At 42.6% G+C, this 25,631-nt stretch overlaps 1 protein-coding gene across 1 annotated transcript in view; it reads left to right on the top strand.

Annotated features, from left to right (window-relative positions):
• The window catches only part of WT1 (WT1 transcription factor), a gene marked incomplete at its 5' end in the record, with an annotated part of 48,157 nt that overhangs the window by 11,807 nt on the left and 10,719 nt on the right, over window positions 1-25,631 (top strand). The window contains 2 exons of the mRNA XM_080816432.1: window positions 4,847-4,924; window positions 24,992-25,088. Coding sequence (XP_080672558.1) covers window positions 4,847-4,924; window positions 24,992-25,088 — 175 coding nt within the window. The remainder of the gene's footprint in view (window positions 1-4,846; window positions 4,925-24,991; window positions 25,089-25,631) is intronic.

Consider the following 25,631-nt stretch of genomic DNA (forward strand, 5'->3'; position numbering starts at 1 on the left):
CTAGGAACACTTTACATGGTGTAAAGTTTCACTTAAGACAATACTGGTATTTGTTTCCCGCATCAGTAGGCATGAAGGCAGAAAGTCTGAAATGGTTTCCAGGGGTGGGCAGTGTTATCACAACCAAAGGCTCGAAATGGACTTGTCTCCAGGGAGGGGGAAAAATCTAGTTTCAAATATTCCTGCAACTTTTGTGCTGACCAAGTGTTTATTAATAGAAGTTGAATCCCCAGTGGGTTTTTCTTTGGTTAACTGGTGAGCTTGAGAGAAATAACAATACCAAGAGATTGACTGTAAAATAATTATTCATCATGGCCTGCTGGGCAGAAATTTCTCAACAGGCAGCCTCCATGGCGCCTTGGAGGGAAGAACACAGGCGAAGGGCTGCGTGGAGGTCTGTCTGTAGTCTCTGTGTCTGCGTCCTGGTTATCAGGTAGGGGGAACCCACAGGGGCCCCTCTGTTGGTGTGGGGCAGAGCTGTTGCAGCAAAAGCTGGCCATCGTGAATTCTGATCACAGATGCCAACTCTAGCTGCATTTTTCTTGGTTGGCATTTTCTTTTTTAATTCTTGCTTTCTTCTTCTTCTTCTTCTTTTTTTGTGGGATTCTTTACTTCCACCAAAGTGCTCCTTTGTCAGTCAGCCACCATCTGGCAGAGATGACCCCAACTTCAGCCAGGTTTGACAGCTCTGTGCCAGTGGTGACATGAACTTTTCTACCTTGTTCTGCTGAATGTAGGAAACACACTCAAAGATGAACACGTACTTGAATTACACTGCATTTGAAGAGTGGGGGAGTCCCAGCTCAGATAATAGCTAAGGGCTTTTTTCCCCCTCCTTTCTTTTTGTGTGGAGGTCGAGAACTCAGTAATACTGCAGTCCAGGCCAAAACAAACTCTATATGATCTACTACCGATTTCCTTTTAAGTTCCTCTTTTTGCTAGGACTGACTTCCTTTTATTTTACTCCAACTTGCATTAATCCCAGTTATAGAAGTTTCTTTCCTCTCTCCGTTGCTTCCAACTTCAAACATTTCTTACATAGGAAACAAGGGCCCTTGAAAAAAAATCTACTTAAAAATATAAAGGATACCATGACTTTTGGAATATATTTTGGCAGCCTGCGATTTCAGAGTTCACTTCCGAACAGACAGAGTTAGACGGGGAGCTGAAATGCCTACGTGACCACTGTGGTTTGCTTTGAGCCAAACCACCTGCTTATCTGATCTCCTCTGGGAATGAAGTGGTCGACACCTACAGTGGTTATTTAACCCACTGAGCCACCCAGGTGCCCCTCTACAGTGGTTATTTAATAATTAGATGCTTTATTTGTCAGAGGCCATATATTCCCTGACCAGCTCTGCCTCTTTCTGTGGGTTTTCACGATGAAAGCTAGGTGTGGACCGATGGCCCAAAGAGATCAGAGCTGGAGCATGCTCGGGCCTGGTATTTTGAGCTCGGGTTCACATTCTGTCTCCTCCCTGACAGCAGTTACTGCCATGTTGTCATTGACTTCCATGAAGAGGTTGTGCCAGCCTAGCTAAGTGACCGAGCCTCTGAGGAACCCAGCCAGCAGAAGGCAGGATGTGGTTAAAATGGTTCTCCGATCCTATCACTGGACTCAGGAAACCTATTCGTAGCTTGGGGATTTTCCACAAGTCCGTCTTCCCTATCGCCCTTCCTATCTTCTCTCCCCTCAAGAGGATTTGCAAACTGAGCTATCGGGACCACTAAAACAAGAAGTGTTTCCTGTAATCTTGGTATACTATTCTTGGTTGGCTGAAAAGGATGTGTTGGGCATCTTGCCTCTTAGAACTTTCTGGAGACAGAAAGTGACACCGTGCTTCCTGGAGCATGCTCTCTTTCCCCTCCAGGCCTGTCTGTATTATTGTTATGTTATGATTACTGTTATTTAAGTGGTAGAGGATGAGCTTGCAGGCCAAGTGATGCCGGGATGTCTTCAGAGGGGTATGGCAGGTGGGCTGGGGGGCATCAGGCAAGACAACGCCAGGTACTTTGTGAGCCCCAGTCATCCTCTGATAAATGGGGATCATGATTATACCTGCCTCACCAAGTTGTGGGGCATATTGAGGATGTGAGAAAAGCACTGTGAAAAATTAGATAGTTTAGAAAATTTTAAATATATTATCTGGATAGCCTTCAAAGAGCTACTTTTAAGGCTTTACCAAATCCCTGTAAAGTTAGACTGGTGGAGATTAAGATTTCCATTTGGCAGATGAGAAAACTGAGGTAGAGAGTGCTAAACTGATTGGCTCAAGGTCCTAAAACTTATAGAGCAGTACTGACCAATAAAACCCATGCAAGCCAAATAGATAGATAGACAGATAGATACAGATAGATATAGATATATAGAATTTGGAATTTGTTAGTAGCTGCATTTAAAAAAAATAAGACCATGAAATTAATTTTTAAAATATTCTATTTTTAAAATAGTCAAAATTTTGGGGTGCCTAGGTGGCTCAGTTGGTTAAGCATCTGACTTTGGCTCAGGTCATGATCTCAGGGTCCTGGGATCAAGCCCCATGTTCCTCTCTGTGCTCCATGGGAGTCTGCTTCTCTTCCCCTTCCCCTGCTTGTCCTCTCTCTTTCTCTCTCTCAAATAAATAAATAAAATCTTTTAAAAAAAATAACCCAAATCTTATTTCAGTGTGTGGCACTAGCATATTTCAAGTACCCAACAGCTTTGTCTAAGCAGTAGCTGTCCTACTGTGCAGTGTATTTATTAGTCACATGCTAGGAAGATACACATACTTAAGGCATAGACTGTATATTTGGAAAAGTTTGCTTTTTGGGGGCTGAGAAAATGGTCTTAAAAATATTTTCTCTTCACAGTACCTCCTGATAAAGACCCTTACAAATCTATTGGACTATTCCCTAAGTGTGCGAGAAAATTCCTAAATCATAAAGTTAGATATTTGGTGCTCATTAACCCATATGCATAAACTTCTGTCTCGCATCTCGCTTCTCGGCCCTCTTGAAAATGGTGGTCTTCGTCTTAGGCAAGGATGAAATAATTCCAGAAAGATCCCACATCCCAATAGAGCCTAGGAAAATTGTCAACCGGAGCTGAGTGATTTTAGTTGGTGAACGATTTTTTAAAAATCAGTGACAAAAATACAGAGCTGCCGGGGGAATACAATGCCTGTTGGCTGAGATTAATGGCGAGATTAATAAATGGATTGCTTGATGAAAAGGCGCAAGAGAACAAAAACCAGTAGAGATTGTGGAGGAGGATGCTTATTAATGAGCTGTCAGCCCACAGAAAGTTCAAGAAACTCTTCTGTGTTAAATGCAGCAGGGCTGGCACTTCTAATAAAAATTGGGGGTCCTTCAGGAATTAATTACATCGGCCTTACAGCAAGAATTTGTGGAATTGCGAAACATAGTGGCACAGACCAGCACGGGCCGCTACTGCAAATGGAGAAGCGGCAGGAGAAACTAATCATTTTTTCCCATTGATCTGTAGGATATTGTAGTAGCATAATAGCCAGTCAGACTGAGAATGAGTGATGGGCTCCAGATACACACTGACTAATGAAAGGACCGGTACTCGGAGCTTGAAGCCACTTCACATCTCATATGTAAAATTCCCTCCTGGAATCTGATTTTCTCCTTATTCTGTGTGCCCACCACAAAGGAGTTCCAGATCGTTTTCCAAGTGATTATGCGAACAGCAGAAGGGACTCTGCCATGATTTATCGGGCTATGCCCAGAGAGAGCACAGCATCCAAATATCCCGAGTTGCTGTGATTTTCCTGACCTCTCCACAAGCTTCCAGTTTGGCTGGCCTGATGAAACCTTCTCTTAATTAAAATTCGGTGTTGCCTCTGCCCAAGGAAGGCGTACCACGGCAAGGTGGAGACAGTCTGGGTTTGGGTCTGATATCACACGTTAGACGCTGAAAGCTTCTCTCTTTCTCTTCTGCCATGAAGGTAGAGGGAAGGTATTCCTCTGTAATGTGTTTAGACCAAGGGTCCGCAGACAGCCCATTCATCTCTTGGGTCTCAAATTTCATAATTAACCATTTCAGTTCAGGACTGAATGTATTCTGCATAGAGCTTGGTAATTAAGGAGATTTCTGCCAGTTGATTTATGTGCTGCTTTTCTAGGAAGGAGATAAATGTAAGAGGAGAGGAGAGAACAACTTTTGGTTGGTTTACGTGATAGTGTATTTTTTCCTTTGGGGTCTTAATGTAAATGATCAGCTGTTATTTTCCTTCTTAGAGCTTAGGGCTGGGGCTTTTTTTTTTTTTTCCCTCCTTTTGACTTGTTCCAGGATGATACAATTTCTAGAGACGAATTCCTTCAGTTGTGCATAGTCTACCATTCTTTCTCTTTTGCTTGTCACATCCTTGAGTATGAGACATCCACCAGCCATCACTCTTTGACTTCTCGGACCCTCATCATCCACGTGATACGTATCCTTTCGATTAAAACAACTTAATGGCCTTTTCACGAATAATTAATCTGCCATCTTTTTACTTTCAGCTCCAGGCTTTTAACTTTAATGTTGAGTTATCCAGCCTGTGTTGTCTTTCAAGAGTTTCACTCCCTTTTAGCCTCTTCCCCTGAAAGGTTTAATACCTTTTTAGAAACTTCAGTGTTTGCTCCACTGAGGTTTTTTAAAGGCTTCCAGATTACTCTCACATCCTTCCTGCTCTGTGTGACCGCGAGGAATCAGTGGGCTGAAATGAAAATCATTTCAGACTCACAGTATTCTGTCATTTTGGAAAACATGGAGGCTTTCGCTGCAAAGAAAGGTAAAATGCTATTAACTGTGTCTTTCTTTGTAGTTCTCTGTTTCTAACTCTGGATATTTTTCTAACAGTGACAATTTATACCAGATGACCTCCCAGCTTGAATGCATGACCTGGAATCAGATGAACTTAGGAGCCACTTTAAAGGGGTAAGGTTTTCTCTCTTCCATTGCCCTTCAGCATACACCTGTTGGAACCATTTAAAAGGCGCTTCTAACTCATGAAGGAAATGCAGTCTTAGAAAAATAGTCATGGCTCTCTGTAGAATTAAGATGCTTTCCTCCCTCCCCCAGTTGGTGGGGTGTGTTCAGTATTAAATTTTCAGGAATATAAATAGGGGATTTCTGTGTGTGTCCGGAACAAGAGAATTGAGACTATTGAGAAGGCGTAATCTGGCCTTTACTTACGGAGTGTTTTAGAATTCTTCAAAACTGTGTCCGTTCAACCTCATTTAATGTTTGTTTTGCTAGTGATATCACAGATGTTAACTATTACATTAGCCTATCGAGAAATACTCTCGATAATACCCAGGATCCAAATTCATATTTGAGTGCTGATGATGGGACACTTCTGAGTCAGATGAGCTCACACCTGGTTGTGCCAACAGGTTTTCTTCGTGCTCAATAGATAGTCACAGTAGGGAAAACACAGTATAGGGAGGGGAGATTCTTTGCACCTGGAGATTTTAAAAGGCAAACAGGTGGGACCTGCTTTCAACAGTACAAGAATTCACTGTTGGCTGTTTCAAGTCAGAGTCAATGGGCGTTAGTGTACAACTCCAGTGTGGTCCCCGTAATATAGCAGGTGCTTTTCTCAGTGCCCTCACTTACTCTTCTTAACACTGTCAGGCTTAGGTATGGTTACCTTGTTTTCCAAATAAGCAGATCAAGCTTAGAAAGTTAAGTAACTTCCCAAGTTCCGTCATAGTAAGTGGTAGAGGTGGGATTCCAAGCCTGAATCTAATTCCAAAGCAGAGGCTCTTTCCAGCCTCTCTAATGCTCCCTTCCACCCCACCAACAGCCCCGGTGGTACTGGAGACTAAGTCCAGCACTCTGGACGAGACAACTAACTTCACATCTCTGTGTATGAGGGGCTTCTTATTGGATTCTGGGATCCGGGGGCTTGCTAGAGCCATGCATGCTCCATTCCCCATTCCCCACCTCTTCTTCTCTTCTAGAGTTGCTGCTGGGAGCTCCAGCTCAGTGAAATGGACAGAAGGGCAGAGCAAGTGAGTGGACAATACGATGATGGGAAAGTCAATGATGTAGGCCTGGTTGACTGGCGCCTGGGGCGATGCAGGAGTTAGCATGGACAGTGGGTGACCAGCGTAGCAGTCGGTCCAGTGGGATGAGAAGGATCTCTCCCTCTCTCTCTTTCTCTCCCTCTCCCTCTCATCTGTCATAGACATACTGTGAGCAGAAATGGAGGTGGTGACATTTCTCATCAACATGCTCCTAGAAAACAGCTTTGCAATGATGCACTAGGAGCCCTGCTCATTTCCTCTGGAATGTTTTGCAAAACATTCAATTTGTGGTATTATACATCTCCCTGTTAGATCATTCACATCTTTCAGGCATACATGACTTGCTTTTTCTCTATTTGCTTTTAAATCTCTCAGGGAGAGCTTAATTTTTACCCCAAGTCTGTAACCAGAATTCTTAAAAAAACTTTTTTTTTTCCGTTCTTAAACATCTGTGCCTTCCCCGGACTTATAGTCTGCAGCCTGGGACATTTCTGTATCCATTTCTTTTCATTTTATTTTCTCTGCATGAACACCAGAATTGGCTTGCCTCTTCTCATTCTTCTTTCTTTCGTTGGCTCAGTGCTGGCTTTTGGATCATCCTTCAGTGATCTGCAAAGTTGTTTTTTAGTCTTCCAGGATTTACTGTTAGATTCTTCTCTCTACCCCCATCCCCCATTTTTTTTCTGCCATTTGATCCAAATCTCAACTTCCTTTCTCAAGACTCAAAAGTTAAAAACAAAACAAAACAAAACAAAACAAAAAACCCTGTTGATTTGAATTTTCCCTCTCCACACTTGTGTCCAAGGGGCTACTGACAATTTCAGCATTTTGTCTTTCCACCTATTCTCAACTTGTCTGATGTTTCTTGGTTTCTTGCTCTTACCTTTCTTTCTTTTTCCCTTCCTTTTCTTCTCTCTTCTCTTCTCAGAATTCAGAAACTGTCCCCACGCTAAATGCCAAGAGTAGACAGAACTTGACTGTGAAGTGAACAGTATGTTTCAATTTTTAAAATCTCTTCATGCTGGAGTACAGGGTTGGTTTGTTTGCTTAATTACAAAAATTACAGATATGGAATCCTGGCATGTGTTTGATTCTGGGTCTTTCCATAGTTGAGATAATTCTGATACATTTTAAGGTCTTTAGACACATGATATTGGTCACTTTCAGGAGAATCAGAAGATATATTGTAAAGATGAAGCACAAAGTGCGAATAGTTTGTTTTGTTTGATCCTCTTCAAGGAAAAAAGAAAGCTAGAAGAGTTTTTGTTGGCCTGGTGCTTACATTTTAGGAAAGGATTTCTGAACCAAAATGTATGTCTTGAATACTATTTTAATTCAGAAAGCTGAATGAAAAGAATAAAATGTCTCCAGTAGGTGGTCCTACGGAACAACTCTTCGGAAAACAAAGTTGCTTTGTATAACTTACTAACATCTCTCAGCACACATTTATCCCTTTAGAATGTTTTGTAAGTCAACTAATGTCTGCTTCCATTTGTGATTCGACAGTTTATCTCAGGGTGGATGCTAACATTACCGGGTCCTATGTAAGGGGCCTTACGTATGTTTTCTCCTTGGACCTCGTGACAATCCTAGGGTACTAGGGTGTGTCCATCTTTCAGATGAGGAGGGAGGAGAGACTAAGCCACCTAATCCAAGTTCACATAGCAATGTGAGCTTTATTTTTAATGAATTTATTTTTAAGGATTTTATTTATTCATTTGATAGAGAGGAGGAGAGAGTGCACGAGCAAGTGCGCAAGCAGGGGAAGCCGCAGAAGGAGAGGGAGAAGCAGGCTCTTCGCTGAGCCGGTGTGAACTATAAAATGCTTGTTGTGATGTGTAGATTGATATTACAACACACTGGTGTGTCATGACCTACAGTTTGCCTCCTCTCTTACGGCTCTTAAAAATGGCTACTCCTTTGCTTTTTCCTCCAAGCCCCTGGGCTGTCGAGAACTGAATTCAGTTGAATCTTTTATTCCAGTAGAAAATTGGGCTTTTCTCCAGGGGGAGACACAATCTGGGTCAGCATCATCCTTCTCTCTGATGTCATATTCACTTCCTTTTGTCAGGGTATGAAAACTCTGTTAATATGGAAAATACATTTGAGTAAATGTATTTGTATACACTGAAAATACATTTGAGTAAAAATATTCTGTGAAGAAAGATAGATAACTATTTTATTTTACTTAAATCCACAACTAGTGTCTTGACACTGAAATCAATGGTAAGAAAAATCATGGTGACACAGTAGATATAGAACAGAAATACTGGAGGTTTGCCTATTTTAGAGAAAAAAGATAATTTCCATATCACTCATGAAAATGAGACATATCCCAATTTTTTTTATTAAAAAGATCATGAACTTCAGACAAACCCCCATTAAATATTTGTTCATGTCTTTTTTTCCTTGAAAAATTTTACTTAAAAAAGAGGAGGGCTTTTTCCTTGTGTCCTAAGCAAGTCCTTGGAGACATCTTTCATTAGATGTCAGGGAGCGGTGTTATTACAATGGGTGGGGATGGGATTTTTAGGGCGAGCGTGGGCAAAATGAGATGAAAACATGATACAATGGGGGAGGAGGGGATACTCTTGCCCCTGATTTACTCCTTTCTCCTCCTCTCTTTATTCATTTTCTGATCTCTGTGTGCCCATTGGGATCAGAACTACTTTTATGACCTCATATGGGAGAGTATTATATTTCAATTTAAGTCAGCAGGAGGTATTTTCTGAACCCACTTTCTTAACTCTGACCCTTTTCGTCACTCACAAATGAAACTAGATTTTTTAAGTGGGTCACTGGGAGAGAAAATTGCCGGGGATTCCTTCTAAACATTAGTCTACCTTTATGAATAATTCTGTTTATGGTGCTTTTGCATTTGTTGCCTGCTTTTTTATGTCTTTAAAAGCCTTTCCTGTGTGTTCTTAATGGCTGCTGATTTCCTAAGGCTGCTCACAAGCCGCAGCTACTCCGTTAGTCTCTGTTTTGCCTCTTCTGAAGAAAATATCCTGCAAAATGGAGTAACACATCAACCTTGACTGTGGTCCAAGTTATTAAAACAAAGAAGAAGTTATTCTCTGGGGAGTTGGGCAGGGGGAGTGGGAAATCGAATACAATAGAAATGTTAAAGGAGTGCTGAGCAGAATGAATGTCCCTTTGCTGGTCCAAGAAGTTCACAGACGGTTGGGAACACACAGTATTTGACCTGAGGATGGTTGAAAGGAAAAACGAAAGATTCACGATGAGTGATGTATGGTGAAAATGAAGCGGTGCGGTTTGGTAGGGCCAAGGCTGTCGAATCTGGAGAAAATCCCCGCTAGACATGGTCTCATCCCGGAGAACCTGTGCCAAAAGAGATAACTGTCTTCTCTGGCTGGGAGTTCCAATACACAGCCCAGCACCTTCCAGCTCATAAACATAAGGTATTCGTCCAAGAGATTTACTTCTTGAAAATAGATAGCCTGCTTTTAAGCGGCTCCTGGAGCTTGGGATGCCGAGCAAAGGTGGAGAGAAATAGTTCTGTGAGTATCAGCATTCCTGAGTGAAACCCTCTAGCCCCGCCCCCAACAAAATTGTGTTAACTTCTCCTTTTAAATGGCTACCTTTATGCCAGGAAAGTGGTTCTTTGTCTTCCCTTGGACTCCACTTGGATCTGTTCGCTGAACTGCCAAGACAAACCTGGGACTCCTGGGTTGGCAGGGTAGGGGTGGAGACTGATGTTGAGCTGTGTCTCCTGCTCCTTGCACCTGGGAAGGAACTTCTTTGCCCTCAATTCTCACTCCATGCTACTAGTTTCAACTCTCCTAGGCTGTCTGCCTTTCCCATCCTTTGCTCTTTGGGCATATATTCAATTAGTGTATTTAACTTTTTAAATTTTTTAAGTAATGTATATAAATTATAGAACACCTAAAAAATACAATTATACAGGGAAGGAAATTACCACTTCCCCCTGCCCAGCCCAGTAGCGCAGATGAAATTACTGTTAATATTATGTCGCATACACTTAGACTTTTTTCTTTTGGGGAGGGGCAGTGAGGGGCAGAGGGAGAGAGAGAATCCCAAGCAAGCTCCACGCCCAGCGCCCAACACAGGGCTCCGTCTCACAACCATGATACCAGGACCTGAGCCAAAATCAGGAGTTGGACACTTAGCCAACTGAGACACCCAGGTGCCCCTAGAACTTATTCTATGCATACATATACATCTATGTCCTTTTCTTTTTTATAGCCAATGATTGGGTTTCAACTTCTGTAAGCCATTGCCAAGTTCTGTATTTCAACCATCAAGAGAGTGTTTGAAAATATTCTCAACTTGTTAAAAAATATTTCATTTAAAAAACTACTTTGGGCTTGATAGACATCATCTCCATATTATGTTTCTATTTTATTTTTCTAAATGTTTATTTATTTATTTGACAGAGAGAGACACACAGTGAGAGAGGGAACACAAGCAGGGGGAGTGGGAGAGGGAGAAGCAGGCTTTCTGCCGAGCAGGGAGCCTGATGTGGGGCTCAATCCCAGGATCCTGGGATCATGACCTGAGCCAGAGGCAGACACTTGACGACTGAGCCACTCAGGCGCCCCTCTATTTTTTTTTTAAGCAAGGGGTCATATTCTTGTAAAGGTGTGAGGAAATGACAGTTTTATTCAGATCAGAAGAACAAAGAGACCGAGCAGGAAAGATAGAAAAGGAAGGTGGTGGCTAAGGGTCCAAGATGGATATGGGGAAGGTGATGGACTCAGCCCAGAAAGATGAAGTAGGATTCCAGCCTGTCCATAAAGGGGTGTGTGTGTGTGTGTGTGTGTGTGTGTGTATGCGCATACATGTGCGTGTGTGTGTGTGTTGGAGGGGAGAAGTATAATAGATGCATGGAGAATGTCTTTCATGACCTAAAGGAGTATTTTCGTGATTGTAGCCATTGCTGCTATGAACATTGGGGTACAGATGGCCCTTCTTTTCACAACATCTGTATCTTTGGGGTAAATACCCAGTAATACAATTGCAGGGTCATAGGGAAGCTCTATTTTTACTTTCTTAAGGAATGTCCACACTGTTTTCAAAAGTGGCTGCACCAACTTGCATTCCCACCAATAGTGTGAGAGGGTTCCCCTTTCTCCACATCCTCTCCAACACTTGTTGTTTACAGTCTTGTTGATTTTGGCCATTCTAACTGGTGTAAGGTGGTATCTCAAACTGGGAGAAATCAGAGGGGGAAACAAAACATGAGAGACTGTGGACTCTGAGAAACAAACTGAGGGTTTTGGAGGGGAGGAGGGTGGCGGGTTGGGTGAGACTGGTGGTGGGTATTAAGGAGGGCACGGATTGCATGGAGGACTGGATGTGGTGCATAAACAATGAATCTTGAACACTGAAAAGTAAAATAAAATTTAAAAAATAAAGGAGTATTTTGCAACTCTCATGTCTGTGATCCCATCTTGTACCCTTTTGAGACCCTCTACTCGCCATGAATCCTTCTCCCTATCATTTACCTAAGAAAAAAAATCATAACCTCCAGCTAGGAAAACATCGACATGGAGGCTACACTAGTAAAAAGCCATCCATATAAACACTTCTCTGAAGTGAGGGTCTGTTGCATACTTGAGGTTTTTTTTCCTATTAAAAGTGAAAAAGTTCATTTACTCCAGCTTTATTTTTAACCTTTATTTTTATTTATTTTTAATAATTTTTATTTATTTGAGAGAGAGAACATGAGACAACCTGATGAGCAGGGAGCCCAATGTGGGGCTCCATCCCAGGACCCCTGGATCATGAACTAAGCTGAAGGCAGAGGGCTTCACTGACTGAGCCACCCAGGCACCCTCTAATTTTTTATTTTAAGAGCAAAGCCACAAATATAATGTTCTTAAGACTAAGATGGTGACTTTACCAAAATGAAAACAATTCCCCTCCCTTGATTATAAAAGTAACAGAGGCATACTATGTATTTTAAAAATCAGACCAGTACCCAAACATCATAAATGAAAAGAGGTATCTGTTATCTCACCAACCAGTGATCACTAATTTTTATTAGGATGTGTTTGTATCTGCAGAAAGAAATTCCTGGAAACATTTACCCAACTAGTACTTGTGGTTGTCTCTGGAAAGGTTAGGAGAGAGGGGATGCCTGATAGAGGTGGGTTTGAGATCCTAGAAGATAAACTGGAGACACTTGTACAAAGATACTTGCATGGAGTTCTGCTGCAAAAAGGAGCAAAGAAATGGGGTTCTAGCTCAATGAGGATAGAATGTCAGGAGAGGATGGTTTCTTTCTTCCTTGCTCTCTTTCTTTCTCTCCTTCCTCCCTCCCTCCCTCCCTTTCTTTTTCTTTCTTTCTTTCTCTTTCTTTCTTTCTTTCTTTCTTTCTTTCTTTCTTTCTTTCCTTCTTTCAGATTTTATTTATTTATTTGACACACAGAGAGAGATCACAAGTAGGCAGAGAGGCAGGCAGAGGGGGAGGGGGAAGCAGATCCCAGGACCTTAGGATCATGACGGGAGCCAAAGGCAGTCGCTTCACAACTAAGCCACCCAGGTGCCCCGAAGAAGGTGATTTCTTAGTGTTTTGGTTTATTTATTTATATTTAGAGAGAAGTACCTGTTTGTTTACTGATGAGAATGATCAAGAAGAGGGAAAAAGTTGTTGGTGGGAGAGGACAGAATTGCTAGAACACTGTCCTTGAGAGAGAAGAGGCTTCATGAGAAATCCAGCTGGGTAGCTGAGAGCTGGGACAGGTCATCCAATAACCTAACTGTTGATCAGCAAGTGCTCTTTGTTTATAAGGATATTAACACTTTTGTTGTCCTATGCACTGCAAGTATTTTCTCTGATTTGTATTTTGACTCTTAATAGTTTTGTTTTTTCCTGTCAGAAAGTTTTATAGTAAAAGTGATCAGTTTTTGTTTTATGGTTTCAAGTTTTTGGTCTTGGTGTCATGTCTACAAAAATTTTTCCATCCCAAGGTTAAAAAAATACTTATTTATTGGTATTTATTGGTATATTTTAAATTTACTTTTTATATTTAAACATTAGTTCATCCTGAATTTATTTGGCAATTTGATTCCACCTTGATTTGTTTCTAGAGGATTAGTCAGTATCCCCAAACTATTTTGAAAAATCCAGCCTTTCCTCACTAACTTCAAATATTTCCTTTATTAATCCTTGGATCCTATCAAATTCCTTGAGTCCATTTCTAGATGCTTTACTCTCTTCTTTTGATCAGTCTAATTCTTTTTGCCAAGTATCAGACTATTTTCTTAGCTATAATTTTATAGTCTGTTTAAATACCTGGTAGAAAATTTCCTAGCATTGTATTTCTTTTTTCAGACTAATTATGGCTATTATCTCTTGTTTATTCTTCAAGATGAATTTTAGATTCAGCTTGTTAATTTCAAAGAAAGCCTTTATTGGGGTGCTTGGATGGCTTAGTTGGTTAAGGGTCGGACTTGATTTTGGTTCAGGTCATGACCTCAGCACCATCTGGCTTCATACTGGGCATAGAGCCCCCTTAAGATTCTCTCTCTCCCTCTCTTTTTGCTCCTCACCACCCTTGCTCATGCATAGCAGACATGCTCTCTCTCTCTAAAAAAAAAGAGAGAGAGAGAGAGAAAGAAAAGAAAGCCTTTGTCAATATTGGTTGGTTAATTGTGACAAATGCACTCATATTAATGTGAGATGTAAGAGAGGAACCTGGGTATGACATATATGGCAACTGTCTATATTATTTTAGAAATCTTTCTGTAAATCTATAACAATTCTAAAATAACAGGTTTATTTTTTAAGCCTTAATTAGAATTTTGAGTAGATTGCATGAGGTATAAAAATTAATTTTGGAGAAGATTGACTTTGAAAAAAAAAAGTGGATCTTTCTTCAAGAATGTGGATAGCAGGGGTGCCTAGGTGGTGCAGTAAAAGCATCCAGTTCTTGGTTTCAGCTCAGGTCTGATCTCAGGGTCATAAGATCAAGCCCTGCATCAGGCTCTGAGCTCAGGGCCCTGTTTGCTTGGGTTTCGTTCTCTCTCTCCCTCTGCCCCTGCACCCACTCTCTCTGAAATAAAGAAGTAAATCTTAAAAAAAAATAAATAAAAGAATGTGAATGGCATTCCTCAACATTTTTTCAAGTCTTGGTCTGTGTCAGATGTCTCCATTTTGAATTTCCTCCTTTTCAAAAACTTTTTAGCAGTAATGCCTTTGGTTTCAAAATTTCTTTGAGAATGAGTGTGATTCCATTAATATATCACAAGGATTTTCCTTCATGTCTTCACCTTGATCTACTCTGTCGTGTTACTAACATTCGTGGGACCTGTGGAAAACCTGATTATGCACACAGCCTTCACACCTGCAAGCCTCCGTTCACCTGGAGAAGCAGGGGACATCTTAATCTTCAGAGCCCTGTGCTTGATCCTGGTGTTTTAGGAGCACAGTTTTGTTTGTTTGTTTGTTTTGTTTTTTTTTATGTAATTGAGCATAGTTGAGTAAACTTTTTCAGATTCAAGAGTGAGCAAGCTAGTTGGGTAGGAGCCGTTAGGAATCTGGGCTGAAAAGCTCCTGTCCCATCTTTCCTGTGCAAGGCTTGTCTCACGTGGATCTGGGACAGCCATTCTTGATATCTACCAGCAGTTTCCGGCCATAGAGCCCAGGTTTTGAGAACAGCGAACCCAGTGAGTTAGATGAAATTTGGGATTCCGATAAACTATCACCTCAGTACCAGACACACGTAAGGAGAGATCCAGAGATTTCTTATATGGTCTGATTGAGATGGTCTATGAAAATACAGGTGTGTGTGTGTGTGTGTGTGTGTGTGTGTGTGTGTGTGTGTGTGTTTTGAAGCAGGAATGAAATTCATGCCGGAAACCATCTTCCAAGTGCTAGGGGCCAGTAAAACTGTGGTGTGTTTGGACTGTGCTCTCTCTGAGCTGTTGTGAGAAGCTGGATTTAAATATTTAAAATATCTCTTAGCTCAGCTCTGAGTGTTAAATAAGAGGGAAAATGTCAGTCGGAGGCGGTTTGTGCACCGTTTCAAGTGGAGAGGAAGCCTGATGGCTCATAAGTTCTGATGTATACAAGCATTGCTGTCAGGCTGTTAACCACGCAGCCTGTGTCCCCTGTTAAACAGCAGCCGAGGACCAGGCTGCATGAGAACTGAAGGCCTAGGAGCCATGACTGCAAAGAAACTTTCAAAAGAGGAATACAAACTAGGTTTTGCTAATGAAAGCATTGTTGGAACCAGCAGGCATCTTCCAGAAGGTAAGACCTTGAAGGGACCAGTACTCCTCTATAGATACCATGTTTTGAGAAATTTGCTGAAGAAATAAATCCAGTGACTTTTAGGTAATTGGTAGATTATTTATGAATCAAGATTTTTTCTGTAGCAGGGGGCAGAACCCTGGTTGTCAGTGGCAGAGGTCAAAGGGGAAATTTAAATTTAGTAACTTACATATTGTCTTTTAAAATCCCATGTCTGGATTCAAGGGCTCAGACGATGTCATTAGAACACTTTCTTTTGTCTCTGTTGTTTTCTGTGCTAGCTGTCTTCTCAGACAGGCTCTCTCCATCGTTGCAAAAGTAGCTCTGGTTTTGGGCATCTATAGCCTCACAAGGAAAATACCTTCTTATTGGTTCTTCTCCAACAAAAGACCCAGGGAAGGCTCTCACTGGCCCGGGTTGGGTCATGTGGCTAGAGAGTGCAGTGATCTGATTGGCCAGGTCCTGAGTATCTCCTCACCCCTGGGGTCCGAGGCCGGGATTAGCAGAAAAGTGGAAAGGAAAAAGGCAATGTTTCCAGAGGAAGGTGGGCTGGATGTGGAGTGGGCAGAACAAGAGATACTCAATAGAGAATGAACACAGCCAAAGTTAGGGCCGGCTGGGTGGCTCAGTCCGTTAGGCTATCTGGCTCTTGGTTTCGGCTCAGGTTGTGGTCTTGCAATTGTGGGATCAGCCCCACATTGGGCTCTGTGCTCAGTGTGGAGTCTGCTTCGGATTCTCTCTCCCTCTCCCTACTGCTCACTCTCTCTCAAATAAATAAATAAAATCTTTAAAAACAAACAAACAAACAAACAGTCAAAGTTAGTAAAAGTGGCATGAGTTCTCTTCCCCTCCCAGATAATTTTGAAGGTGGGTGCCCATAAAGATGTATGAGACCTGGAGGGAGAATTAATGAAGGATTGTGCAGAGAAGCTTGCTTTCTTTTCTTTTCTTTTCTTTTCTTTCTTTCTTTCTTTCTTTCTTTCTTTCTTTCTTTCTTTCTTTCTTTCTTTCTTCTTCTTCTTCTTCTTCTTCTTCTTCTTCTTCTTCTTCTTCTTCTTTTTAATTAACGTATAAGTACTATTTTTTTCAGGGGTACAGGTCTGTGATTCGTTAATCTTACACGATTCACAGCACTCACCACAGCACATACCCTCCCCAGTGCCCATCACCCAGCCACCCCATCCCTCTCAACCCTTCCCCTCCAGCAACCCTCAGTTTGTTTCCTGAGATTAAGAGTTTCTTATGGTTTGTCTCCCTCTCTGGTTTTGTCTTATTTCATTTTTCCCTCCCTTCCCCATGATCCTCTGTCTTGTTTCTCAAATTCCTTTTATCAGTGAGATTATATGATAATTGTCTTTCTCTGATTGACTTATGTTGCTTAGCATAATACCTTCTAGGTCCATCCACATCCTTGCAAATGGCAAGATTTCTTTTTTTTTTTCTTTTTTTTTTTTATGGAGAAGCCTTCTTTCTAATAATGTTCATGAGAAAAGTGTTCATTAAAAGGTACAATGGTGGGGCTCCTGGGTGGCTCAGTGGGTTAAGCCTCTGCCTTCGGCTCAGGTCAAGATCTCAGAGTCCTGGGATCGAGCCCCACATCAGGCTCTCTGCTCTGCAGGGAGCCTGCTTCCCCCTCTCTCTCTGCCTGCCTCTCTGCCTACTTGTGATCTCTCTCTCTGTCAAATAAATAAACAATATCTTTAACAACAACAACAAAAAAAAAGGTACAATGGTTAGAATTACTATAGTATACTTTTAAATTAAAAGTGACACAAGATAGATTAGATTTTTGTTAAAAGTCAAATATGCATCTTTTTCTTGAGATCTGAACTGAAATGAAACACCTGAGGGGAGGAGGAAGACTCGAATAGCTGGTTGTTTTCTGTAGACTATACTTCTGGAAGAATTTTATACCATGAACCATCAGACCGCAGACATTACTTGTATTTTTGTTTTTGTTTTTTAAACTCAAATTTAACTTGGTTGTTTCATTTTTAAGTTTGAGGTTCTGTACTGGATTCATAAAAGAAACTGCCTCATTTAAATATTCTCAGGAACAGAATAATCCTTTGGCTTTTATATACGCCCGTTATTCCCACTATAAACGTTGAAATTACGTGAAGAAAAGAGAATGGCCTTGCTGATGATGTCTGTGCAGAATTTTATTTAAATACTGCCCTTAGCACATCACATTCAAGCAGGGAAGAAAATAGCTTTCATGTTGAGCTGGAGGTGGTTATGACAGGTTGCCACCACCAAAAGGAATCAAGCATTTAAGCATCTCATGTATATAGTCTGATTATCAAGGATGGACAGAGAAGAGGGATTGATAGGTAAGTTCCAATCTCTGGATATGCAAGAGTTTGACCTTTTCTCAGGTGCTTTTCTTCAACCTGATTAACTCTGCAGAGGTGAGAAGATAGACATGAGGGTGGGGGGATGCCCACCTGGCCAAGGACTAGAGGTGGGAGAGAGAAATCACAGGTAGAGGTTTCCCGTTTTTGAATATGTGTATCAAATACTAATTATCTTCAAAAGTCTCTCTTTTTTCTCTTCTTTTCTTTCTTCCTTTCTTTCTCTCTCTCTTTTTCTTTCTTTCTTTCTATCTTTCCCTCTTCTGTTGATAAGGGATTTCAGAGCAGCTCTGGTTTTCCTCATCTGTAAAACCTCAATTCCTTTTTATTAATCTTCTTGTGCCTGTGGAATATCAAAATTAATCATTTCTAGAGAAGCTACTCTTCTAACATTTTTTTCTGAGCCAAACCTCAGTGTACAAGTTTTTAGCATGAAGAGGGCTCATAATTTGTGTTATATGAGGGACATTCTTCTCTTTTTTTGAACTTTCTAAGGACACATGTTTATGTATTTTAAAGCTGTCTAGGAAAAGCAAACCTTCTCAGGATACATTTTTATGCATTTTAAAGCTGTTTAGGAAAATGTGCAGTCCACACACCACCAGGAATGAAGTCATGAGGTATATTCTTCACTGATAACTGTTTCTGCTTAGTTGATTTTCCCAGTTAGGTGGAAAGAAATTTTTTTTTTAATTGTGTTCTGTTTTGGTTGTTGCTCTGTTGCATATAAGCAGACCATTTCCATCAGCTAGCTTTGTGCTTTCCTGACACCAAAATGAAAGTTGTGCCTCAGAGCAGAAGCTGGAGTGTCCTCAAGAGTATCTTGAACTTGTTCCTCCTGATCGATCCCCTTCTCCTATCCTAGCCATTCCCACACATTTTAAACCTTCAGCAAGCCTAATTTCATTCATACCGCTGGAGAAAAGAGCTGGGAATTAGTCAAGGGTCTTGATGATAGAGGTGAACCCAGGATGGGGTTATTCCACCAGAATTGTCTCCTAGTTTTGAAGGACGAGAGCTGCACTGACCTGGACTCAAACCCCATCTCTGCCACTTGCCATCTATCTGATTTTGGGCAGATAACTCAGTGTCTTCTTAAATCTCAATAATCTTTGCTGTAAAATGCAGATCTTACATGAAGTCCTAGTGAACATTTACTGAGGGCATACAGTGGGCTGAGCAGTGTGCTTTACTCACCCAGTCTCATTTGATGCTATAATGGTTCGATGGGGAGGTACTGTTTCTCTTTCGGACTAGATTAATCTGGAGATAAAGGATCCAGATTAATTTAATTCTTTTAAATGTATCTGCAAGAAACTGAGTAAGTCTGGTTCTCTTGGTATGGGAGGTTGAATAATGACCCCCAAAGATACCTATGTCCTAATTCCTGGAACTTGTGAACGAAGCCTTATATAGCACAGGGAACTATGCAGTGTGATTAAGTTAAGGATTTTTTTTAAAGAGATTTTATTTATTTATTTGACAGAGATCATAAGTAGGCAGAGAAGCAGGCAGAGAGAGAGGAAGGGAAGCAGGCTCCCTGCTGAGCAGAGAGCCTGATGTGGGGCTTGATCCCAGGACCCCCCTGGGATCATGACCTGAGCTGAAGGCAGAGGCTTTAACCCACTGAGCCACCCAGGTGCCCCTGATTAAGTTAAGGATCTTGAGATGGGGAGATCATCCTGAATCATCTGGGTGGGCCCTACATGTAATAAGTACCCTTAGAAGAAGAAGGCACAAGGGAGATTTGACTACAGAGGAGATGTGGCGAAGGAAGCAAGAAGTTGGAATGATGTGAAAAAGGTGCAAGAAAGTTCTAGAAATTGAGAAAGACAAGGAGAGAGATTTTCCCCTCAGCCTTCAGAAGAAAACAGCCCTGCCCACCTCTTGACTTTAGGACATGGAGGCTGGTTTGAGACTTCTGATCTTCAGGATTATAAGGGAATAAATTTGTGTTTTAAGCCACCAGATTTGTAGCAATTTGTTACAGCAGCTGTAGGAAACTGATACACTGGAATTTGTCCTATAGCTTCAATGTTTAAACCTTCCTGCAAGAGGACCAGTGAAGGGGTGCCTGGGTGGCTCAGTGGGTTAAGGCCTCTGCCTTTGGCTCAGGTCATGATCTCAGGATCCTGGGATTGAGCCCCGCATCGGGCTCTCTGCTCAGCAGGGAGCCTGCTTCCTCCTCTCTCTGCCTGCCTCTCTGCCTACTTGTGATCTCCGTCTGTCAAATAAATAAATAAATCTTAAAAAAAAAAAAAGAGGACCAGTGAAATTTAGAGTGAACCATTGATACCTGTAGATGATAAGTGCTTCCGGATTTTGCCCTTGTGGCATTGGCCATGTCTGCTGGACAAGTACAGCTTCTTTTTTAAGCTTTCAAAGGTTTTGAAAGTTCTAATATATAGTTTTCAAAGAATCAGGTGCTTCCCTGCTTCTACTTTGTTGCCATGTGGAAGGAGACAACAAAACTAAGGTGGAATTTTCTAATTTGTAGCTTAAACTTCCTTGCAAACCTTTAAAGCTGAGGTTGCAAACTGGTGGCTTTTAGGCCAGAGATATGTCATCTGACCTGACAGTGATTCTAGGAAATCTCAGTTATTTGCCAGAGTTTTTTATTGGTTGATTGAGTGATTATTTAAGGGGGGAGTGGGGTGGGGACCTTTCCCCCACACCTTTCCCCACCTCCCTGGCAGAGGGGGAGAATCTCCAACAGACTCCTTGCTGAGCAAGGAGCCTGATGTGGGGCTTGATATCACAATGCTGAGACCATGATCTGAGCCAAAATAAAGAGCTGGACACTTAACTGACTGAGCCACCCAGGTGCCCCATTTGCCAGAATTTAGAGCTGAAGTGATCTCATATAAAAATCTTGATTTCTGACTTTTATGGAAAATGGAAAGATCTGGCAACACTGGGTTCATAGAATTGCCAGTCCATGGCTGAAAAAGCAGGGTCCGTCCTTTCCTCCTTATTATCTGGGTTGGAAGGTAGATCTAGCCACCACAAGCATTTCTACCCTAAGGGAGATTTGGGTCTCATCATTGCTCAGTCTGGTGGGATTCACATTCCACTCAGAGCTGCTCCATGAGTAATAACATGCTTGTCTCTAGGTCATGACAAATTTTTACCCCACAACTGTCCAGAGCTTTGTGATTGCTTCATTTGGAAAGTGCATCTTTGTCTCCAGAAACCTCTTCACTGGGTGGTAGCTCCTTGCCCTTCTTAGAAGGCTTTATGGCTCCAGACCTCTAAGAATTCTACATTCACTCCTATTTGGTTCATTTACAACATAGTCACTAGAACTTTTTTAGGCTAATTCTCTGGGAGGAAAAGCTTGCCTTTACTTGACCACCTAAGCTCATACCTGGTCTATTGTTCCAATGGTAGCCGCCATCATCCTGAGCCATTCTGTCTCAGATTAACTCCTGCTGATGACATTTGTCCATCCAGATGACTAGATCCTCTATGATGGCTACACCCAGGTTGCCACATAGAGAGAACTTCGAGAATCCTATCACTTCCTGATACTAGAGAACAATTACGTGTATTATAAATATAATAGTTCACCACAACAGCAAAGAAGGTCCTCCCCCCACCCTCTTTTTTTAAATGGAAACCAAAAAAGGTGATTTTCAAAAGGTAGAGACAGTATGAAATGGGATGGAAAACAAATGTTTTGGAAGCCAAATTGAGTAAAAAAGATTTCAACAGTTGGGGTGACTTGCTAAAAGAAATAAAATGGGGTTTGAAGGATAAATGTGTAGTCTTGAACTTCAGTTGAAGAAATCATGTGTTTAAGCTCAAGGTTGGAGCTATGTGCCTTAATTGTAGTTCATGCTGTCTTGGATGTTGAGGATTCTATTTGACCGAGGAGGGCCACTGTGACCTGAGTGCCAAGAAGTAATGTGCTTGGATGTGTTCGTTGAGCCCTGACAGCCTGTGGGCTTAATGCATTGTGCTGTGTTTGACCGGCATACTGATTTTCAAAAATTTGCCGTGGAATCCCTTCAAGTGAGGCATGTATTCTCTGGTCTTATTTATTTATGTTACTCCCCCAATTCTTAAGGTTTTTGTGTTTATGGGTGGTCCTCCTTCCCCTCCTCCCTTAGAGTGACACTCTTCTGGGGCACTGGCACCCATTTCAAGCCACATGCTGAAAGAGACTTAACAAAGGGAGGGGGTCAAGAAGAGGATGGTATAGATGGGGAAGGAATCAGACATCCGTTTATGTCATAATCTCTTGAGAGAACCGCAGCTCTGTATCTGGTCCCATACCTGAAGGACTGTGATGGGAAGAGGATTTAGATTCAGTCCTTCTCATGGAACATTTGTAGGCTAAGTGCATTCAGTCACCAAGCTGAGAGGATACAGACAGTGACAAGTTGGACTCTGTCTTTGAGGCTGAGTTTACCCCAGAGCAGAGGAGACACACAGAGAGGGCTGTCAAACATGCAGATGGAAAGGAGGAGGCCAATTTCAGGTTGGCTTAGAAAGGCCTGTCCTCACAATTAAAGCACTTCCCAAATGGAATGGGCTGCCTTTAACACTTACCACCAGTCTTGTTGTCCAACTGTTGAAGACAAGCTATAGGAGTTTGAACTGAGCGTTAGAGTAGATGACTTTTCTCCATCTGTTAGTGTATGGTTCCAAGACCACTGACCTGCTTTCCTTTACTCACCCAGAGAGAGTGGTCACCATATGAAATGTCTGTGGATTTTATCCAGTGTTCTGGCCAGAACACTGGGAAGAGTGTTGGGTTGCAGGGTTTCCAAGTGCGGAATGGCATTGCTGGGTCTGTCTTCTGGAGACGCCAAAGCCAGCAGGCAGGACCCAGCTGTAGTTTTTATTCATGGACCTGGTGGAAGAAGCTAGGGGAGTATTTGGCAGGTACAGTCTTGTTTCTGGTTGCCTTTGTGTGTGTAGGCTTGCTTCTGGTTCTGAAGAGCATGTCATTACCTGTGAGTGGGGCAGCACTTTTTTTCCTGGGACAAGTACTTTGAGGGAAGTCTATTTCCTGTGCCTTCTAGGAATCCAAGTAACAACACATCTGGTGATTAGCTGCCAAGACAAGAGATTCCTAATTCTTCCCCTTTGATAGCAGAATTCAAAATAATTCAGATTTCTGTTGTGTCCCTTAGAATCCCTCAGCCTTACAAAATGTGTCCCCTTTTGGCTCCATGCAGAGGACTACACCAAGCAGAGGCTGCGTCTCTTCCAAGCCTTCAAGGCAGAACGTTCTGGCAGTATCCTTCATTGTCCTGTCCTCTGTCGGCCACCACACGGCCACTGTCATCAGCTCTTGGGTCCTCACTGTCTCTATAGCATATTGTAAGGAAAGCAGACATGGCCTCTTTCTTGGCAAGTACACTTTAAGGTTCAGAGGCAGATGTTATCTGGATTTGGCATTTCTTTCTGACTTTTGCATGTTTAACCCCGGTTTAGCTCTTTGGGACACTCCCCGCCGGCCCCCAGATATGTCAGAAATCACCTGGAGGATGTGGAGACAAAGTGTAGTAAGTTCAAGGGAACAGAACTGCCACCCGATTTCCCACACTGCTATCACTGCTCTCTGCAAGGGAGACAGGCAATTCTTTCTGAAATGCCTGGAGCCAGAATTAAATGTGAAACCCCACAGCTGCTGTGGCTGTGGGACGTGTGGACAAGTCAGTCATCCTGGCACACACCCTTCCCCTCCAGGAATTTTTCTCCCCTGGGGAAGTGGGAGTGGAGCCAGGCCCCGGTTTTCCCCACACCCTCAGCTGGAGTGGGCTGATCGGCCCAGCTACCTGCTTCCCACATGGGGACCCCTGGCGTCTCTAGAGTAACAGAGGTAGAGGGTAGAGTAGAGGTTCTCAGCCCTGACAGCAAGTTAATTACACCTGGAGGCTTGGGGTGGGGGAAACCAGTACATGGACCCCTTGATTCCCCAGAGTTAATTTTGTAAAGCAGCTTTATAAATCCCACACACCGAACAGCTCACCCGTTTAGAGTATACAAATCAGTGGTTTCTCATATATTCACAGAACTGTATGACCATTCCCACAATTTTAGGACATTTTCAGGAGTCACTTTGCCATTCCCCCCAACTTCCCCGGTCCTAGGCAACCAGTTACCAACCCACTTTCTGTCTCTACGGAATGTGCCTGTTCTGCACATTTTGTTTAAATGGAATCCCACAGTAGGTGTGTCCTTTGTGGCTGACTTCCTTCACTTAGCTGTTTTCAGGGTTTTCCACATTACCATGTGTCAGTATTTCCCATCTTTTTATTGCTAAATAATACTCCCTCTTATGAAGATACTCTAATTCATTCATCCACTCGTCAGCTGATGGGCATTGGGGTTGATTCCACTTTTTGGCTATTACAAATCATGCTACTAATCAACAACGTATACAGATTTATCTGTAGATACACGTGTTCCTTTCTCTGGGGAATATACCTAGAAGTAGAATTTCTGGGTCACCTTGTAACTTTAGGTCTAATCTTTTGAGCTGCCAGACATTTTCCAAAGCAGCTGCACCTTTTTACAGAGGCATTTCCTAAAAGCTCCCTGTGCTGATTCTAGAAGGGATTGTGACATGCTTCCCATGTAGATAAGAATCCTTACTCTGCCTCATTTGGAAGTAAAGTAACGGCAGCATACATACCAGCTTTTACCTAAAGGAGAGAATACTTCTCGAGTCTTCACTTCTTCCAGGTTGTTCTTATCAGCCTTCCACAGCCCTCAGCTCTCGCTCACAGCCCAAGGTGAACCTGGGCACCAACTAGAGGACTAGCCAGCCTAGTGCTGGGTGGGATTACCCTGTGTCCACAGACACCACGGGTTGGCTGCCAAGAGTTAGCTGATCTGGGAAACTGATCTGTAGGGTTGAGTGGAGCAGGACCGCAGATGTGTAACCCCCACTTCTGAGAATGTGACATTTCTCCTGTGTCATCACTTTCTTGGGGCTATTTGGTAAAAACTGAGTCATGAGGTGCCGACAAAAATCCATTGCACTCAATGTGGAACTTGAGGGATCTGCTCATTCCTGAGATATTTGCAGCTTTCAGTCCTGCCATCTAGAACGTCAACAACTTGCTGGGAACGAAGTCCTGCCCCTGGGTCTTTTCCCAGCTCGTCTGAGAGGCGTTGACCCAGATGGCCGGCCTGTGAGAACCTGAGCGTGAGGGAGGGCTGCGTGGTGGTGACATGATGGTTGAGCGGCCCCGCCCTTCCCAGGGTCCTGTTTCCAGAGTAGCCCCATTGCAGGGATGCAAAAGCCACCTGTCATTGTCCTGTGAGCATTTTAAGAACGTTCCTTCTGCCGCAGATGAGCATTTCCAGATGGCACCGGTGGACCGACCTGAGCCTTGTTGTCCTTTCTTTGTGTTCGCAGCCACGGCACAGGGTATGAGAGTGACAACCACACGACGCCCATCCTCTGTGGTGCCCAGTACAGAATACACACCCACGGCGTCTTCAGGGGCATTCAGGTGAGAACTTGGGAGGGGGGGCTTGCTGGAAGGGGACTTGTACGCCTCTTTCCCTTCTCAATATTCCTTCGCTTCCATGCTGATGGCCATTTGGCCCTGGTAAGTCTGTTCCTCATTACAGAGTCCTCTGACGATAGGGACCTCTCCTCTTCCACTGGGGTGGAGAGGGCAGCCCCTTCTCTACAGGTCCTTGTGACCATGCCCACATCCCTGACTTGGACCAAGATGCTTCTGGCAGAACCCCATCCCTTCCCCTTCGCTGCTTAATTCACCTTTCCCAGGTGGGCTGTGCAACTCTTGCAATGAGTGACCCAGACGCTTGGCTTTCAAGTCAGAACCTTGACTTGGTCCGCATTGTCAAGCGCCCGGAGCTGACTCTTCTCTTGCCTGGTGTTCTACTAATAACAATAAATAATGACAATAACAGCAACACCGTGTTGGTGCTGGACACTTTCTGTGTGCCAGGAGGTGTGCTGAATTTTATATATGGGCTTTTTGTCTTCATCAACTTACGTTTTTAGATCGGTTCCAGGTTTAAGGAAA

Source organism: Martes martes (genome assembly GCF_963455335.1).
Source record: "Martes martes genome assembly, chromosome: 10".
NCBI classification, from domain to species: domain Eukaryota; kingdom Metazoa; phylum Chordata; class Mammalia; order Carnivora; family Mustelidae; genus Martes; species Martes martes.